This window comes from Hydractinia symbiolongicarpus, chromosome 2 (assembly GCF_029227915.1).
Source record: "Hydractinia symbiolongicarpus strain clone_291-10 chromosome 2, HSymV2.1, whole genome shotgun sequence".
Lineage (NCBI taxonomy): Eukaryota > Metazoa > Cnidaria > Hydrozoa > Anthoathecata > Hydractiniidae > Hydractinia > Hydractinia symbiolongicarpus.
In genome coordinates this window covers 13,233,652-13,254,595 of record NC_079876.1, presented here as the reverse complement: position 1 = coordinate 13,254,595, position 20,944 = coordinate 13,233,652, and the positions used below count along the sequence as shown (strand labels likewise).

The 20,944-nt window shown below is 31.6% G+C and overlaps 1 protein-coding gene and 1 long non-coding RNA gene across 2 annotated transcripts; one reads left to right on the top strand and one right to left on the bottom strand.

The window, feature by feature from the left end:
- The first annotated feature begins 8,219 nt into the window (after positions 1-8,219).
- On the top strand, positions 8,220-15,988 carry LOC130629516 (uncharacterized). The gene is made up of 4 exons (XR_008981966.1): positions 8,220-10,199; positions 10,267-15,073; positions 15,476-15,544; positions 15,851-15,988. It is a non-coding gene; the product is annotated as an uncharacterized LOC130629516 (long non-coding RNA).
- Positions 14,725-15,916, bottom strand: LOC130629515 (uncharacterized). The gene is made up of 3 exons (XM_057442749.1): positions 15,786-15,916; positions 15,507-15,603; positions 14,725-15,098 (listed from the first exon to the last, which is right to left on the bottom strand). The coding sequence occupies exons 1-3, from the start codon at positions 15,855-15,857 to the stop codon at positions 14,725-14,727; spliced, it is 543 nt and encodes a 180-aa protein (XP_057298732.1). The 5' UTR covers positions 15,858-15,916.
- Positions 15,989-20,944: the final 4,956 nt, after the last annotated feature.

Here is a 20,944-nt window from a genome sequence, read left to right as displayed (position 1 = left end):
AAACGTTTGGTACGTTAGCTACTACACGAGTATTACAAGTATTAAACTGTCTTGGATTGTTTCATGTTTCTTTGTTAGCATGTCGAAATCAGGGACCTGTCGTTGTAACTGTGTCCCCAACACTCGGTAGAATTAATTGCAGCGGAAAACAAATAGTAATTTGAAAAATTTGATCTTGCTGTCGTCAAAAACATAAAAAAGCTTCTGAAAAGTGAATTTGCGTAAATGATTATTGCGAATAGATTTTTTCTCAATATTATTGAGCACATATAACGTCATTCGTGAAAGTTAATACCTGTAAAACATTTTAACAAACAATTTTATGCGAAAATTAATACCTGCAAGATTTATCATCATCCTTAAACTAGAATTATATTCTTCAGAAAACTCCCGAAGTTCCGACTTTGGACTTATGAGGAGGGATTAAAATTTAGTCCGGTTTATGTCGTTCTCTTGTCCGCTAACACTTTTATTTGCATGTGTCCGCCATTGTGCATAAAAAAAAGATTTTAAAATGGGTAAGTACTTTTTTAGATTAAATTATGGGTACCAAAAATATCTAGAAAACTTTTCAGGCATTATCAGTTAGTTTTGTAGGTGTGAAATGACATTTAAATTAGTTTAAGGATATTCTGTTATCCTTGTGCTCATCAAATGGACTACAAGAAAAACTGCTGCTGTCAGAACATGTAATAACTAATAGAGTTGTTGACACGGATAATTTGGACAAACTATGTTTTGACTTTATTAATAAGATTGCTGACAGCTAATCTGCATACAGTCTACAAAATACATCTTTTTTAATGAATTTGTTGACAGCTAATCCAGACGTAGTTTGAAATTTTGAATTCAATAATGTATTTGCTGACAGCTAATCTGGACGCAGTTTGAAATTTTGACTTCATTAATGAATTTGCTGACAGCTAATCCAGACGCAGTTGGAAATTTTGACTTCATTAATGAATTTGATGACAGATAATCTGAACACATGACAACTAGAATCATTTACGTAAAGACGCAGTATGTTGTTTAAATTAGATCAGTCAAAAGCGTTGGTGTTGGAATGCAATTGTCTGGATCTGTTAATTAGGAATTTAGTTGTGATTTTTAACTCTATCACGAAAATATGTTGACCAATATGTGAGTCAAACTTGCTATTAGGCAAGCCTTTAAGTCCTTATTTGAATTAAAAGTAAAAATATATTTATTTAAAAATATATATTTTAAAAAAACTGCCTTCATAGAGGTGCTCTCTATCTCCGTGATGTTACCTTCAAGTTACTCCGAGTTTCTGTCGAGTGACCGACAAGTTACTTTTTGTATTGGCATCTGATATATTGAAACATGTGTATATATCTTTAACCATATTAAATATGCGGTAACTCGTTGTAACTCGAGTTTTTATACACAAATTATGACAAAAATATAAAAAGGTAAATCTTTACCCATCGGTAACCCGTTGATAACTCGTTCTTAACTCGTTGGTAACTCGTTGATAACTCGTTGATAACTCGTTGATAACTCGTTGATAACTCGTTGGTAACTGATAAATCAACACTTGCAGACGGACAATACTTTTCTTTTCTGATAGCAAAATTTTCAAAAGCAAATTTTCGCAATATTAATTTTTTAATCTCCCTCGTATCGATAAAAAGTATTAAACGAAAATACTTAAGAACTGTATTATGACAAAACTGTCCGAGAAAAAGAGTTTGGGAACAAAGAATTCTACAGAATTTACAACATGTTTAGTTATTGCCAAATGGTTGAACCGAGTCAAGTTAACTAATTCAAACAAAAATATTTTAAAAGAATGTTGAGCCAATCATGAAGATATCAGAATAATTTATGTAAAATTTTAGTTTTCCATGATTTTGTGAAAGCAATAAAATTTTCCAAAGATAGTTTTATGCTTTTTTTTAAACCGATTATTGGGAAAATGCCCTAACAGTACCCAAATACCACTCACTGCGGAAGTCAATAGTTTGATTTTGTTCATACATTTTAGTTGTTATAATTTTCTTGTCTAAAATCTCTCCGTAAGTACAATATCGATTCAACTTGATCTCACATGTAAACACTTAGAATAAAACAAGACTGTACCACGAATTTAGGTGTGTAATTACAAAAATAGAAACAAATGTGTCATTGTCTCCAGCACTTCAGTCATGTTAGCACTTTAAGAATTTTGATTTTACAAAGTAACCTATGTCCACTCTGAACATTAACAAGTCCAAATTGCGTGAATTACTTGTGGTGGCGAACTTCGAAATTAGCTGTATTGTCTCAACATATCTCGACCAAGATTGTAGCTTTTGAGGTAATGTATGTTTTTTTCTGAATTTTTAGGAAAAAATGTTAAGAAATAACAAATTGTTTTTTTTGTTCTCTCAAAACTCAGCGATACTGCAGTTATAAAAGTTTATTTATTATTAAAATCTGAATTAAAAATGCATTGGCGTAAGGAATGCTATTGTCTGGTACTGTATTAATTAACTATGCCTTATTACTGATCCCGTGCAACCTCTTGTATTCTAAAAAGATATTATTGTTCTGTTACGTAGAATCAAAATTTCTTTCCTGTTAAATAATCAGAGGATGCAAGCTAACCGATAAAAAGTAAGGCAGATAATAAAATCCAGTTGAAAGATGGGAACATAATTTAGATGGAAAATATTTCCATAAATATTTACTTTAATCTTTTTTTTTAAGCCTCCCCCTCCCAACCATCCTTCCAATTTTTTGTATTACCCTCTTAAGCATACTGCTATAGGTTTATAAATTTATTGATAGTATTCTTAGTTGGCTCCAGGATACCCAAAAATCTTTTTTCATGAATCTGTTGTTATGGTGACTGTCAATTACTAAGTTGTTATAAACAAATCGGAAAAAGAAAGTTTATCAACAGCCACAACCAAAAATTTTTATTTTTTTATCAAGTACTTTGGTAGATTTTTTTATTCCAAAGTTTATGTTTCCCCGCTTTAGCTTAATAATAAGAAAATTTCTTTATCAAATTTTCCTCAAGATTCTAACAAAAATTCTGGCGCAGTTTTCTGGAAATGCGCGTCTCCATATGGAGCACCCAAAAAGCCTGCTTGAATACAGTAAGTGACAGAAAGGTTTTTTCAATTTTGCGACTTTTAAGTAAAAGTTAATTATACATTATTCTTTTAAACTATTCTATCATCGTTTAATAGCTTCTTACTTAAATATTAAAATTGTTTTTGAAGGCTTATTACGATGGAATTTTTCATCCTTTTTCAAATTCAGAGTATCAACAATAGGTTTTAAAAGGATTTCAAAGATAAAATCGTCTAAAATGGAAAATATAATGAAAAGCATAGAAAAAAGCATTTTCTGGAATATTTTATCCTAGATTACTCCTAAACCTTTATCAGAAGAATTTTGGTATAAAAATACGTCTTTTTGGAAAGTTTTGTCAGAAAATTCCAAAAAATGAAAGACCTATGTTAAAAAATAAAAAATTTTTCAGATTTCTAAATTTACATTTTGGTACATTCTAAAAAAAATACCGACTACTCCTCTGGATAATGTTTATTTTTTTGAACATTCTACGAAGTTAAAAAAAAACAAAATTAGAGCTAATCCTTGACTCGCTAATCCTTTTCAAATCAGTACCCCTACCTCAAAACACGATAAATTTTAAATGCTTCCCTTTCCTTTCCAAAATGTTTGATTCACGAGAAAACTGGCGTTTAGTGGAAAAATTTATTAAAAGAAACGATTGATTTGTTTTTCGATACGGTAATGAAAAAAATCATTATATGCATAAAAATTTTACTTCCTTTTCCCATATTTGTCTTTAATCGTGAAATTTACGTAAAGTATTAGTTTTTCTAATTAATAATTATCATATAAAAAGAATACCGAAGATGACTCCACTCGCTAAATTTTATTTCTCGAATAGCGTCCAAGTCTTGAAGAGATTACGTAGACAATAAGACTCTTATTTTCGGTTGAACAAAGTGAATAAAAAAATAAGAAAATTTCTTTTAAGTTCCGGCGCGTTAGATAATTTTTATGGTGAACTTTGAAACAGACATCAACAATTACAAAATCTTATAAAGTAACAGAAAGTGTGACTTCCTTCCATCATAAACTTACAAATCCTTCCCCTTTTCTTTTTTTAGATGACCTCTCTATATAACCTACAAAAGAGGTATTAAGTAAAATTCTGTATCTTTTGATGAAATCCCGAAAAATGAGTCGAGTTATAGTCAACTCAAATTTTATAAGCGAGACTCGTCTTCAGAAAACTAAGAAAATCAACCTCGCATCTTAGCAACTTTCAGCATTATATTGAGTGTTGCCCGTAGCAGTTGAGATTAATATAACAAAATGAAGTTGTTTATAATAGCTAAAACGTGTATTATATCTTCCACATAACTATGCTATAACTCTAATCAACTGTGAATGAAATGTTAGTATTTATAGAACATTCAATGTCCTTCATCCCACAAAAAATAATTACTAAATAATTTCCAACAAAATTTAAGAAAAATATTTTAATGTCCAGTCCAACAAATTTTGTACAATACCGTATCCCTGTTTAAACTGTGTATTCATTAATTGCACGAACCATTTCCAAAGCAGTCAAAATTTTATATTTATATTTAATTCTGTAGTTAGAGCTACCTTCAACTTAATCTTGATACTTTTATTTTCCGCCATGTCTTTTCTAAATTATAAGTAGCTAGCTACATAAACATTTTATAGTTAAAAGTACACTGCAACAAAAGCATGTTGGTTCAAAATTAGCTCTATATCCACCCTGCTTGAAATTTGATGATAACCGACAAAAACTTTACCAGGATAACACAAAGATTATATGTAAACTTAAACCACAACCGTCAAAGTAAATCTGTTGCTTTAATTTGAACTTTGCGTATGTTTTCCAAAACCGATAATATATTATGATAATATATTACGGGTTAATAATGATAATTTTAAAAGCTAAACACTTTTTATTTTCAACCTTTTGTTTCTTCCTTACTCGAGGGAGATGTGGAGTGAAGGTCTTTTAATGTCTTGCCAAAAAGAATGTAAAATAATGCTGGAAAGTGATATTCATCTGTCCTTTCATCAAATTTTGTCTGTCTTTTAAAAATCTGTGTGGCGAAAAAAACAATAACAACAAACACTTACCTTTACTAATATTTGAAAAATTGCATTTTGATGATCGTAACTTCTATTCATTTTGATTGTTTTATTTTAAAAGATTTAATGGTGTCTTAAGCAGTAGTACCATATTAGTAAAGATGTAGAATCACAAATGATGAGAAGGTTCTGCCGTTTTAAATTTGCCACGACTAAATCATACCCAGACAGAATTTAGAAATATGTTCGTTATATGGAAAGTTTAAGCGAAATGGAAGGCGTCAATTTGGTAGATGTGGCTAAATTGTCTTGTTCCATTAACCTGGGTACAATTTTATTTCATTTATACGAGTTTAAGATCTTGATATATTAATACGTATATGTATACTATGAATGTTATAAATAGTACTTGTCATTTCGCTTTGATCCTGATCGTTTCAATAAATTCCTGTAATTACCTTCCTTTCCATTGACAACTATTCGGTAACGTACATCGGAACCGTAATAAATAACCTCGTAATAAATAACTGCATTTTATAACCAACTTTTTCCCGTTGCTCGAAACAGCCAACGAAAAAGTTACAATTTTTTTCGAGACACGTTTACAAAAAACAATAAAGCTGAGAAAATTGAAAAGTATATTGATGTATTGGCAGATCTCTTGCTGAAAACAATTATAAATGTATAGAACAAGAAAATCTCTTTTCAAGGTAAAAAACATGCAGGATGAACTGAAAAAGTATGCTTTTTATATATTAAGAACCCGTTGATACGAGTTTAACTTTCATGATATTTCGAAACACAGCTTTTACTAGAAAGTGTCCACATTATGTTGTTCTTATAGGATAACTTAAAAACCGCAGGTTATGGAACAATGCCCTTGTAAATACGTTTATGCTGAGTCCAAATTCTTCGGAGCTATACTTGTCTGCTCTTCCTCTAAAACGATATGGTTCTGATAATTTTCGACTAGACTAAGAATTAAAATCTGTACATATGTCGACTTTGCTACGAGTCATACCAAGTATAATTACAAAACATGCTATTGCTTAATTAAACCTTGGACGAAATGCCAATTAATTAATTTGTTTTAAATCAGTTAGTGAGCACAGAGTTGTTTTATAGGTTACTATGAAAACAGAGGGAAGATGCTTAGCTGATTTTAACAAGTAAACTCATCCGCGTTGTCTGATTTTGTTGTTAAAGGAAAGAAGAAATAGGATTAATACTGCTGAATAAAACAGCACTTATGTTTGCTTACGGATACATGAAAAATCTATTACCTAGAATACTGGCTATATTCTCGAAACTGCGAAATCAAAGTATAGAAAAGTAATATATCTTCTGAAAGTCAGATAAAATTTCTATCAAATAGTGTTATTTTTGTGATAAAATAAACTGGGAAGTCGCAAAAAATTATTGAACACCTTTTTCGAGTTGTCGACTAATGGAGCAACAAAACCTCTGGCATAAGAATGACGCTATTCACATTTAAGCACTTAAGTACTAAAACAGGTGTTCTTGCTATGTTTTTTAAGGTCTAATTAACTATTTATATACACTGTGATAAAATCATTCCTCGATTTACTTTAGGAAAAAAAATAAACATCGTTTTTTGAGCTCAGAACAATAATATTTAGTTTTCTCTACAAAATCATATATGCTTGTCTATTTTATCATAAAGCGTAAACGTGTATCAAGCTAAAACTGTTTCTGAGATCTTGATTTAAACTTAATATAAAAAATAAATATTTATTCAAAAAATAACTAAGAAAAAATGTTTGTTATTTTATCTTTTTCATCTTTTTTCTGTTAAGAATTTATAATTCCTATTTAAAATAAATAAGGCAAATAATCTTGTTCCCAGGCCATTTTGCCTATTTAATTAATTTGATAGCGGCGAAAAGGCCCTGGCGCAAGGCTTATAATTTACGATAATTATGCCCGAAAAAATAGTTTATGAACATTAAATGGACTTCAACGGTTCTGCCCCACACGGGACTTTGCTGTAAACAAGAATACAACAAGTATGGTGGTCGATTTGTTCCGTGGAGCGGATAAAAACCAGCTAAAGTTTTGTATCAAATTAGAAAGGTTAATTCGAGTCACCTGTTAGAAAAGAATATTTTTAGTTCTACATGGCATAAAAAAATCTATGTAGATAGTTAAATTGAAAACTATATTTGAGGTCTTGTTGTTACCCCCTGTAGAACTGATAGCTAACTAGCTAGTAGTCATTATATCGAAGTTTTTGAATTCATTACCCGTCTGTGGTACAAATTAAATTAACCTTCACATTTCGGTGGCTAAAAACCATGTATATGTATGTAAACATAATGAACTTATTTGATATACTAACCATGCTGATAGATTGTATTTCCATGTACATGGAAAGACGGATTCTAGACGGATTGTATTGCGTCTTTTTAGGCACATCATCCAACATATTTGTCATATCACAAATTATAATCATATTTACTTACATACTTTGTGAGTTTTAGACCTTTAAAACCCAATGTTGTATGCCGAATGTAGAAATTAAAGATAAATTGATCTGTGCTCTTGTCGTTCCATTTCTTTTTCCAGGAAAATGACCGAAAGTAATTCACAGAAATGCTTTTATTCATCATTTCGCATTTAACTATCATGTTGGAGTGTGAATATTCAGTGCATTATCATTTTGAGTGCAGATATTCAATATCTTATAAATTTTAAAATCTCAAATAAGCAGATAAATGAAAGGCTGATAAAATAGTCAAATGGCCATTTCTAGGTGCGTTTTTCGTAAAAAAAATACACTAACTTGAATAAAAAAGAGTTATACTGACTTCAATGATGTGATGAAGTATTTTAAGATCATAGCCTAAATAAATTAACATAAAGAATAATTTTGTATTACTATACCTTCTGGGTTTTAGAATTTAAGAAATTTAAATGAGGCAGATAAAGCGTTTGTAACAAAAATGCTAAATCTGGACCAATTAAAACAAATAAGTAATATTCTCAGAAAGTATTTAGTATTATTTATGAATTTTTACCCATTGCATATATTACTTTCATGAATATTACATATTCATGAATTTTTACAATTCAGTATTTAAGTATATACTGCTATTAATTTGTGTCCTGCGTTAAGAAAAAAGAAAGAGAAAAGGAAAAAGAAAAAGTTGAACTGAATAAAAAAAAGAGGGAGAAAAGAATGGATACTGTGAACTCCCAGCATCATGGACAATTAGACAATTAGACTGGACTATGTATGGATTAGGCTGAACTATCAATGGAACAGGAAGGTCACAGATTAATTTAAATAATTACAAGTTTATTTTTATTTACAATAAAAATTCTTCAGGAGTTTCTTGTAGATAACGATAAAGTTTTCCTTCCGAATGACAATTGGTAAGGCGTTATATAATATTTCGTCTGAGAAGTAGAACGATTTTCTCGCAAACTCTAGTTTAACTTTAGGTAATTTGATTTGGAAGTTCTGATTCCGAGTTCCTTGTGCGTGACGATTTATCTCAAAATACGAGTGGAATTTCCTACACAATTTTTGATCAAGCGATTTTCTAACAACTATATTTGCTCGTTCTTCAATCCAATTTTGTATGGGTGTCAAATTATCGGTTTCTGTAGTATTACGCGCTTTATTTTCAATTGACTCCAATTTTGATTTTTGGGAAATCTCCAAATACTTATACTCACAGGCATTCAAAATGTTGGTTGATCGATACTTAACCTCAAAAGTTTTATTTCTTTGGCTAATTCTTTTCGCAGCTCCAAACGCAGTTGTAAATACCGTGTAACTTTGTGTAACTTTGACTTTCTTCCAGACCAATGGAATCTCCGATTGGATAAGAGAGAGATTAATAATATATGAGATTGGATGATATATGGCATTCGCAGAATCTTTCAAGAGGTTTGGAGGAATTTGATCCAATCCCGGCGATTTACCGCGTTAAAGTTCTTTAAGATGTCTTAAAATAATATTAAAATGTTGTGTTTGAACGCAGTTGAGTCAGGTGATACTTTTGTAGGGTAAATCCTTTTGATAGTCGCCCAGAACTTTTTTGGATTGATTTTTTTATCCTCGAGAAGATTTCTATTGAATTTGCTCTTTGCATACTCCATGAAGTTGTTACAACGATTCCGTAAAGTATTGTATACGTTCCAGTCATTTACGGTTTTCGATCGTCTGGCTCTGCGTAATACTTGATCCCGATTATTCATAACAGATTTAGTTTCATTATCAAGCCAAGGGCATGGTCTACCTTTAACACGTTTTTTATATCACATTATAGTCAAACGACGTTGCATAACGTGATAACAACGCAATGTTTGTGGGCGATAGAATTTTGAATACCGTTGATTTTTTTTCAATAGGTTGTGAAGAAGACGTTTTTGCGACAGTAAATCTATTGGATTCAGAAAACTAAGAACTCAAGCGGTTGACCGTTATGCTGGTATGAGCAACAAGGAAATAATAAAGTCAAATAGCAATGATGGAAAGTATAAAAGATAGTTTAGTGTTCGCTTCACAAACAAAAGATCTCGAACTGTTCGTGTGAAAGACGTCCACGAACAACAACAGATTAATATAGTTGATCTGAACAAAATAAAAATTGAACGTAACGGGAAAACTTATTGCTACATAGTTTCAATAATGAACGTTTTTTCCAGATTTCATTGGCTAGTTCCACTGGATCGAAAATTAACACGACATGTGAAAAGAGAGAAAAAAAAATTGAGGGAGATGGTAGCGGAGAGGTGTTCAATGAATTGGTTGATGAGGGCGTTGATAGTGAAGAGGTATTCGATGAAAATGGAATGCTTAATAAGGGAGATGATAGCAAAAAGGTTCATGCAATTTATTTAGAGATGGCTAATAGACAAATACCACCTTCAATGACAGTCAGAGAGAAACATTTAATTGATGTCAGTGGTGGAAGATGCAGTGGTATTGCAACACATTCAAAAGAAATTCTGTCGAACGATCCTAACCAGCCACGGCATTGCAGACATGGTAGAGTAATAAGATAGGATCAAGTCGTAGTTGCGTTGCAAGCCTTGACGCATGGATGGTACGGAATCTTGCTATCATTTGGCCAAAGGGAATTTTCAGGTAAACGTTTTTTCTCTTTTTAATAGCACAACAGCGAAAGAAAAGACTCTGGTACCGACCTGTAGTCCTTCAACGCCCTTTTTCAAAATTACAGCGAATAGCAATCATGGAGAGTGCACAGTGAAAAAAACAAATAGAGGTGCGTAATCGAGGGTTTTCTTGAGTTGTGAAAAGTGAAGTTTGATGAGATTGGTAAACTTTTTAAAAATATTGTTTCTGTGTTTATATATCAATGTACTTTTTATCGTGCTTTTGTTATTATAATTTCCTTATGGCTCCTAAGCAATAAGAATACTATAAACAATTAATTTGATAATATAGTAGAAAGGTTTCTTATTCTAGAAATCATTACTAAATATACCCTTGGAAGACTCTAGGTGCAGTGACTCAAGCGAACTTTGCTGTGTATTCCTTAACAAAATTAGTTTCACAAATGGCCAAGATTTTTTTGTTTTTTGCAGAATTAAATTTAACGTATATCAAAGATAAAAAAAACAAAATGTCTTTAGGGAAGAAATTGTTTGTGCACGAAAAAGTTGCGGAATTCAGTTGAACAAAAATTGCGAATAAGAACGGTTTTTTTTTGAAAATACGAAATTAACGGTAATTTTTTGCTAAATATTTAGGAAAATTGTGAGCCAGGAAGAAAAAGAGTAAATTACGAAGAAAAAAATGTGAATTTCTGTTCTAATTTTGAAAGACTCAAAAGTTAAAACTATAAGCAAATTCACAAACATTATTCCGAATTCATTCTTTTCCTTTAGGAAAACCATTGTGGCATTTAGTCACGATAAATGCCTGAAGGGGCCCTTTTTTGTGAAAACCATAAGTACAAATGTTATGGACTTAATACCTGTTTGAAATGAGTTAGACCAACATAAAGGAATTGGCATAAATATTTCAATATTTAAAATATTTAATATTTATTTTTTGCCATTTAGGAACAATACAGTAAGTTGCATTTAAAATAAATAAGAAATAGATAAACATAGTATAGCACGGAACTAAAGTCTACTATTGCGTATTACAACTTCCTTGTCATAAAACAAAATAAGAATAAATTCATTGTTACACACCTCGATTGAGAAAGACGGATTTGCTTAAGGCTAAATTATTTCCAGGCTGCTTTGCTTGCTTCGAGGCTTTGTTTACTATTTTTACAGGAAACTTATCTTACAGGGTTCCCAACTGTGGTTAAACTTACCATCTTTCATTGCGCGTTCTGTCACTTTTAATACTGTCTGTCTATCTGTGTCATACATTGCTGAATTAGGTTATATCTAAGATAGGATATGTATTGAATTAAATTTTATTATTTTTTAATCTATATATTTTTTTATTATTATTATTTTTTTACTTGACTAAAAATACTGAACAGTGATACAGGGATAATCTTAGGTACCCTAAAAATCAAATAAGAATAAAAATACAAAAATAAATAATTTAAATATTGCAATGCAATAAATACTTAAGTATTCAGACATTTTGACGAACAGCATGGTGTGAACCCTTTTGGGAAAATTGTATCCATCGATGGCGAAACGCAACTATTAATGGAATCTAATAAAAGCTTTTCTCAGAAATTTAATTTACTAGTTTTCAGTTTGTCGAACGCCAGCCTTTACAACTTTTATACCAAGTCCCATGATCTCTAACATTTCAATAAGGATGTTCTCTCCAGTTGACACTTGTTTTTAAATTTAATTTTATTGTTGTTATTGTTGCTAAACATTTATTCAGGGTTACGAATGTTTCACAATATAAAAACAAGAAATAAATCTATTAAAATTTAGTGCCAATTCGGACAAAGTACGGAATTAAGTTAGGTAACTAAGTTGATACTAAGTAGGTTCACAAGTGACTTAATTTAAACAACTGAATGGTGTCATTGGGATCAGAAAGGACGTCATGCCTAAAGTAGACGTCATACATGCGATTTTCCCAAATTTTGCATTTAATTTAAAGTTCTCAAGCATTACTGACGATAGGGCTGTAAATTTTGGTAGACATTTGGTAGAAAGAAAACAATCGATTTTATATGAAAAATAAACTTTAATGACGTCATTAGGTTAAAAAATGACGTCATATTTGTTAAAACGTTCCTTATATTAACGATAGAAGTTAACAAAATGTTTTATCAGAAATATTGATCTTCATGTTTTAATCTCGAAAAGCTCTGGGGACGAGAATGGATCTTCATGTGATGAAACATGGACACGTTTTGATTTTGGTATTTATAGATGTCCGGGGGTATGGGGAATAATATAATGAATTCAGTGGAATTAGAAATGACGTCATTTTAGAGTATAAATAATTGCTTTTAATATGAACCGTAGTTTATCCCTAGAATTCAACGTATTCTTAGAAACACCTTAGTAACCACCTGGTAACGAACATACATGTAATAAATAATTATAACCAATAAAATATCTTACTACAAAAATGTTTCAAGAAATAAATTTATTTTATTAAAAGTCCCAATAACAGGTAGGAAAAATCAGAACATTTCAGGGCCCTATTGCATGACGCACTAAACATTGTGCCCAGTCAAAGGGGTTGGAGACACTTACTGATTGTAATAAGATGTAAATTGTGTGCGAAAAACATATACACCATCGCAAGTTTTAACCTTTTAAAAAATTAAGAGTTTCCACAGTTGATATATATTAGGAAATAATCCCTGTGACGGGAATATAATACAATCAAAAACATCATTGTCCAAAATTAAATCAGTTCCTCCCTTTTTTTCACAATTGAGCAAAAGCTTGCATTTAATAAAGAATGATACATATTTAATGACTTAAAAATAAATTTGTTAATATTAATTTATAATAATATATGCCACTGTTGCAAGTTTTTGTTGCAGGAAAAATAAAGGGAAAATCGCTCTTCACTTTTTTTAATTTATTATAAAAAATATATTTGTAGAAAATATATAGCCACTTAAATAAAATAATTTTAATAAAAACTGAAACAAAAAGCAACACGACAGCCAAAACGTAAAAATAAAAACGACCACAGATGTAGTTTATGAGACTTTTCTTGTTTTAAGATTTCAAAAAATTTCATGTCACAGTAAATCACAAATCTTATTCACAATTCACCGCACATTTGAAGTCTGCAGTGAAGCTTGAATGCCTTTACATATTTGACAGCTAACCACTCTGATATTTCATCATAGGACTTTTTTCTTATCTTAAGGATGTAAATTATTAAAAATTGACAAAATATTTCGAAAAATCGTTTAGGTCACGGGCCATTTCGGTGTTTTTAAAAACTGTACTCTTCGCTTAACTTAGACGTCTTATAACTTAAGTAAAAATTGTAATTCTTATACATGTCAGATAAAATTTGAAACAACCCCATTTTAATATAATACAACATGAGTTTCTCCGTTTCTTTGTGTTCCGAGACGAAGATAAGCCGTTTTTTGACAGAACATCGGTGATTAAGAACATCAATGTTTAAGACGTATGCACAAATTAGACAAATAGTCGTTAGACCGTGGAAAAATGCACGGGTTCGCCCGTCCTTGTTATACCGCATATTGCGTGCGTCTCGCTACTTGCGCAGCTAAGCTACCATTTTGCGTGACAGACAGACGGATGGACAGACGTATACGGGTATTATAATATAGATGAGCATACTTATTATTATTATTATTTTCTTTATTATTATTTACGGATATTTACAGAGGATAACCATTTAAAAAGAAGTACAATATTTACAAATAAATATAGACAAATTTTTCCAACGGAACCTCTCCCTCCCCCAGTTTTAAAGAAGAATATATGCAAGTTAAGAAGTGAACACGAGTAATGTCCAACCCAACGATAAGAACACCGCCAAGAATCATTAGCTCATCCTGTGACTTTGTAGAGATTTATAAATTAGAATGGAACAATAAACTACCGAGTATAACAAATACAATGATTTACGCAAGCAACCGCACTTATTTCTCAAAAAACGTGTAATCGTTTTTATTTTAAGTTTTGTATACATCACTTGCCTAAAGTTATGTCAGATATATTTCCACTATTTTTCGGAACACTCTCTTGGGTGGTAGCATACTTAGGATCAAAATCAAACTAACAAAAGAATACTAGGTAGGCAATTTTTATTCAAAAAATCTTACATAAGAAATATTTTATATTTACAATATTTGTTCTACCAATGGTCTTCTGTTTTGGACAAGCTTCAAGCAGTAACTTATAGTTCAAGTTTCTACAGTAGCAATGATCGATACACATAACTGTACACCTCAAAGTAATTTAATTCTTCTTTATATTAAATAAAAGTATTTGTTCTTGTGCCCAGCACGTACTGGCATCACCAAAAGATGGAAAATACTTCTGCTTGTTATTTAACAGACCAAAACAACCAATTACAAAATATACTGCTCCATGAAATTTTAGAAAAAACTTTAAGATTTTAGTAAACAGCAGAAGTGCACTTATTAATGATGTGTTTTTTATTTGACTCTTTTAAACGTCACCGTAAAAATGCATTTCGCTCACCAAAAACGCTTGCGAAGAATCCAGATGAGTTAAGACAACTTGTTGACCTGATAACAATGAATTGCATTCTACAACAAAATTGACATCAGCTACTTCTGGTACCCATGAACAGAATTTATCATCAACCGTGATCACAGCTTTCCTGACAGTCGTTACCAAACGAATTGTTATAAATCGAATGAATTTTACCATACCGAAGTCAAGTCTAAAGTGACTTGTGCTGTCATGGAAAGTTCCAGCGTACGTACTATCATGCCCATCTTGCAGGTTCTTTAATGGGTATGAAGAATGAATCGGAAATGCTGCCATAGACAAAGTAGGTATTTTTTGAAACTGATTGGCTGGAAAATTTAAAAGACAGTTTGATATTTATGAACACGCTAAATGCAAAAATTAATTTTTGATATCTATTAAAAATGGATAAAATATTTTCAAAAATAGAGAAGTTGCTCGCAAAAAGTTGTTAAACAGGCATAAAAACACAATTCTTCGTTAAGTAAAAGCATTGCTTTACGGGATTTTGTTTTGCTACAACTGTATACATTATGAAGGGATCAAAAAAAATATATTTAAATAATACGAAAGATCAAAATTTAAATGCGGACGCTGTTAAACAGATATAAATCTTCCTCGTAACATATATTAAAAAAATATTTCCTCTTCTAAATTTTGTAATGTTTTGTAATGTGTTTTTTTTAAGTATGTGTTAAACATTTAGGGTGTGTGAAGTCGATGTAGATAGTACTTACGTATGCACTGGTATCCTACTTGATCGTCTTCAAAGCAGGTATCAACACATGCTTCTGTAAGTTCGCATGGACTGAATGATCGACAAACAGGTCCCCTCTATGAAAAATAATAGTTATACTGCAAGGAGTTAATTTTTATTAAGACAGTAAATTATTATTTTAAGCATTCATGTATAAAATAGTTTTTTTATGATGTAAATAATTTGTTTTAAACTCTTTTTGTTAGTTTTATTCGTTAAAGCAAACTTGTTCCTCTCTATTGCTACAAGTACCACTTACATTTCTCGTTCCATAATTTGTTGACAAAAATTGCCATCCAACTTCTAATGCTTCATTTCCTTCAGCTTTCATTAACTCGCACGCAAGAAACGTTGGATGATAATTCACAAACGAGCAACTATCGCATGTTAGACACGATAAAACACATTCAGATCTTGTCACACCGTCTAGAGATTTTTCCACAGTGCCATTGAATCTTGTATCTGACTTAATGATGGAGAAATTTCCATGGCGTCGACAATGCAAACGTGTTATGTATCCAAGTGAGAAGTAACACCAAGTTAAAAGAAACGAAATCGAAAATGTAGCTCTAAAAATGCGAATAACGTTGCCAAAGTAAGGTTCAAATTTAACAATAGGAACTTTATTGAAATGATCTTACGGACATACCTTGTCAGATGAAACTTAAGGCGGACTTCTACTTCCAAGTTTTTTGACGGGAACAGGAACTGGATAAGGACAGACGGGAACGGGAAAATTTAATTAAATCCATTGAAATAAAATGGCGGGGAAAAAATGTAAACAAATATGGCGGCTTTTCTTCAAAATTTGAGCCAATATACTTTGTAATTATTATAGTTATGGCACTTTTTGTCTCGTCAAATTCCACAAACAGGAATAGTTTCTTACTTCCTCGATCAGTTCAACTTCCCAATTTTTTCGTTCATCTTTACTTTCGATTTCTTTTAATACATTTACAACAGTTGCATCCCAGATTGGACTGAGTATTAAATCACCGTTAGAAATACCACGTAAATATTGTTCGTTTTCTTGAACGAAGGTATCTTCGGTTGAGTTCTAATTATCTGTGAAGTTATCGGCTTCGTACTCGTACTGCGACGCCATCTTGAATTTATTGTTTTGCTGAGTTAGCAAAATTGACAGGACCTGATTGGAAATCTATTTCCCATCCTGGAAGCTCTCGGGAAAAAGTCGAATTTGATTGAACTTTTTCGAAAAAGCGAAAAAATCACGTGATTTTTTCCCCGTTTCCGTTCCTGCCAAGAAACTTGAAAGTGGAAGTCTGCCTGTATATAATAATTATTTCTAACTAATGTGAATTGAAAGTTTTTTTCAAAAGCAGATTAAAGGTAATCATACAATGTTTTTTTGAATATACATAAAATTTATATTAACATCGTATGAATAATACGTTTGCAATTCTTAGTCTCAATTAAAATGTATTAAATAGTTTATAAAGCTGGGTTTACATGCACCACAAAAATGTATTAAGCACTTAAAGGGTTTATAAAGCTGGGTTTACATGCACGACAAATAAATATTAAGGGCTTAAAGGGTTTGTACAGGAGTTTTAACAGTTAAATTTGTTCTGTATTAAGTCGCTAAAACGTGTTTTAATTTACATGCAACCTGCTTTATTGTTTTTTCGTTAACTTTAACTTCGAAGGTGGAAAGAAAATAATGGTATTTATTTTAAAAGTATGTTTTATGTGTTTTGCAGCTAAAAAATAGAGAATGGTGAAAAATAAAATATAAAATCTTCTGAAAGATAAATCCTTTTAACATTTCAACGAATTAACGTTTGGTTTTAACACGACTAGCCTCACAGTTACTTACCTTGCCAACATTTTGACTGTTATATTTTTATTTTTTTATGCCGTCTAGAGTTTATATCATTAAAGTTTATTAAGTATTAATTTTCATTGATTTGGGAATCATATGACTCTATGGTTGTCAATGGTTTTTTATGTTCAATATAAATGTTAGTGTATCATCTTGTCAGAAAATAGACGAATTGCGAATGTTTACAAAGATTCAGATATGCGCGCGCATTCTGACAGGCAAGAAAAGAAGCACCACATAGGCCAAATTGGCTATTTACGCTAATTTATATGTTTATAGGAATATAAAATTGAAAATACATAGGAATTGGTTTTTCTTAACTATTATCTTCTCTGTTTTATAATCAGACATTCCCAACTTCAGTGTCAGTGTTCAAAACGATGTGTTTTTTGCAACTAAAAAGTGGAGAATTTTGAAAAATAAAATATAAATTTATTTAGGCTAATTTATATATTTGTAGGGACATAAGATTAACAATGCATTGGAATTTGCATAAGAGCAGGTATTACCAATCTTAGTGTCAGTGTTTTTTTTTCCTTGATATTATCGATCGCCCTGATATGTTGTTTATATATTTTGCCTGCACACATGCGCGTGCATATCCATTATTCTCGATGCAAAATCAAAACATTAAGTCACGCCTCCGCGATTTTTTTCCTTAAATGCTTGGAAGTAACTTTGATGGTTGGAAGTAACTCAATTGATTATAAGAAGTAACTTGGAAGTCCATCTCATATTCCGATATTATTTCGGATAAATCCTTATGGTTAGAAGTAACATATTATTACAAAAGAACGTGGCTGATCACGAAGATGCGTTGTTTTGTTTAAATGCGATTAAAAATCAGTTCAGATGTGGTAAAAATACTGAAGAACTTTTTGCATGCCTTGAAGAAAGAATACAAAGTTAAATGAATAGAGGGCGTTGTGAGTAAGCCTTATATTTATTGTCGACTAGTTAGTGTGGAAGATGTGGGAAAATTTGTTGCATCGTACAACATAAAAACAAACGAAACGTTGAGAAAGCTAACACAAACTTATCCGAGCGAAAAAATGAATGTTCGGCACGTGTTTATTATCGTTGCTAACACAAAACAGGTCCTCAACCTTCAATGAATCCGAAAGTCATATTACTATATATACTGTCATCAACCACACTTTTAGTTCCTGCTATTTCAAAAGTATCATCGGTAACATTAAAATTAATTCCCAAATTACACATGAATATCATGACAATAGAAGAAATACGTCCACTTATGCAAAAAAAAATTACCTGTGAGAAGTTTTTTCATTCCATCTATTGAATAAAACTATACAAGTATAGCCAACGTATTGTTGGGCAAAATTGTGAATGCATATTTTCACATATCGATGTCAAACAACTCTTTAGCAGCCATTGGTACTTCAAGCGGTAAAACTTCTCTCTTCGACTATCGGTAGGAAAAAAGGTGTATTAAATATCGCAACTAATCTCCTCACTTGAAAGTTAAAAAAAATATCACAGCTAATAAAAATCCACGTTAATAACATGCTCAAAACCAAAGAAAAGAAACTAAATGAAAAAGGATCGATAGTGCCGAAAATCAGAGTTCATCACGGGTCATTCTTTTTTCTAAGTTACTTGCAACCATCACTGAAAATCCGAATTAGAGGAAAATTTCTAAGTTATTAATCACAATCGATTGAGTTACTTCCAACCATCAAGGTTACTTACAATCATTTAAGAAAAAAAATTCGCCACGCCGCAACTAATCTATAATCTGTCGGTTAAAATTAAAATATATGGGATGTGATTAAAGTTTTATCCGACAAATATGTTTATCTGATGAAATTTATCTATAAGGATTATACTCAAAAAGGGCCAACCTTGATTCGCTGGTCTTTCGTCCTCATATAAAACAGACTATTGGTACTGGGTTTGCGGTTGGCGAAGGACGTTTTTTCCAGAAAAGCAATACAGACGTTGTAAACCAATTGAGACCAAAGTAGGTTGGTTCAAATCAAGTACACATACTGCTTAAATGAACCTTCGCGAGTTGTGCTAACTCAGGCTGGATTCGGCGTCTTTTAAAAGCCACATACAATATGTTCTATTTGGCTTTTTGTAAAGCAAGGACTCAACGGAACTAATGTTGGACACTAGTCGTTGCCCGTGGAAATATCCACGTGTTCGCCCGTCCTTTAAACTTACCCGTGGCAACAAAGTGGACAAAAATATATCGCATTTGATATTCGTGTTTCCGTAACATGATTTTCTAACTCAGCGGGGGTCCGCGCAGAGACAGACAGACGACGGCTATTATTATAGAGACTTAATGCATAAAGAGATGGCTAATAGAATTTACCATTTATATTATTCTTTCATGCAACTATAATCATTCAAAGTTTCTCTTTTGTTAAGTTAAATTTTAGATTTGCGGCTTTCCGTTGTTTCCTGCTTAACCGGATTCTACATTGGGATTCCGATATTTACTTTGTTAAGTAGTTTGAAAAACAATATTATAACCTATTCATAAAGCATGTGTGGTTTATACCATTTGAAGTCTGCGAAGTGTAAATTAAGTCTTAGACGTCTTTTTAATCCGTCGTATTATAACATCTTATCACCTTTCCACAAAATAACCGTTTATTTGAGAGAGCTTGTAATTTTTAACTGAGATAGCAAAAACCATTGCCAAGCCGAACATCAATTGTTCTGATTATAAGTTCGCGTTCCAGTATAATTTGCAACATTGTTAAACCTATCAGTTAAGAAAAAATTATTTTCCTTTATCCTGGAGAAAATAGTCGGTGCCAAGGAGAAGGAGCAGTTGGATTGCAGTAGGATGGATGGTGGCCATTAAACCATTTAATAAGCTTAAAGACCTGGTGTGCGTTGATGGAGTATTTTTCAAATCGAAGAATGATTTAAGAAACGATCTGTTAAATTTATATGCATTTTTATGAACATTTTTCCTCCATCATAGATAATTCGCAGGTAATAAGGGCTCCCTTTAATTTTCTGTTTCACTTTCCTGCATGCAAGTCAGCACCAATAGCTACTGCCACATATGACTATGCTAGTTAAACTTTCGAAGCACTTTCATTGGTTTTCAGGAGCTTTCATTTCCTGAAAAAAGTTTACATTATTTTTTGCACATCGTTCAGCCTAAAATGATAAGGCACATAATCTTGAGATATGCACAGCTACAGCTAGCCACCAAAATAACGACGGACGGTGCTTGAAATAGTTTGCACACTAAAGCAACCTTAAATACCACATCTGAAAAAACTCGTAAAACTTGCCTCGTTTTAAAAATACAGCGTTTCCATTCACGGTAAAATGGATATGGAAATAGGTGTATTGAGACCTCCGAGTCAGTATTGTATCCATCAATTGTGTCAAACATGCACGCAAGCTTATACGTTTAGGCTGCTCCATTTTGTCTAATTCCAGCCACGCTACTACTACTACAGTAACATGCCGACCATTTTTTTCTCAATCTATTGTAGTAACTTTTATTGCTTGTCTCTTTTTTTCATTGTTTTCTGTTTCTGTCACTTTTCTTATTATTTTCTGTTTCTGTCACTTTCTTT

Excerpts from the sequence above, each read along its gene's own strand:
- LOC130629515 (XM_057442749.1), bottom strand. The coding sequence starts at position 15,857 with ATGAAAGCTGAAGGAAATGAAGCATTAGAAGTTGGATGGCAATTTTTG. Across the intron at positions 15,604-15,785 it reads CAAATTATGGAACGAGAAAT|AGGGGACCTGTTTGTCGATC; the intron begins GTAAGTGGTACT and ends TATTTTTCATAG. Across the intron at positions 15,099-15,506 it reads AGTAGGATACCAGTGCATAC|CCAATCAGTTTCAAAAAATA; the intron begins GTAAGTACTATC and ends TAAATTTTCCAG.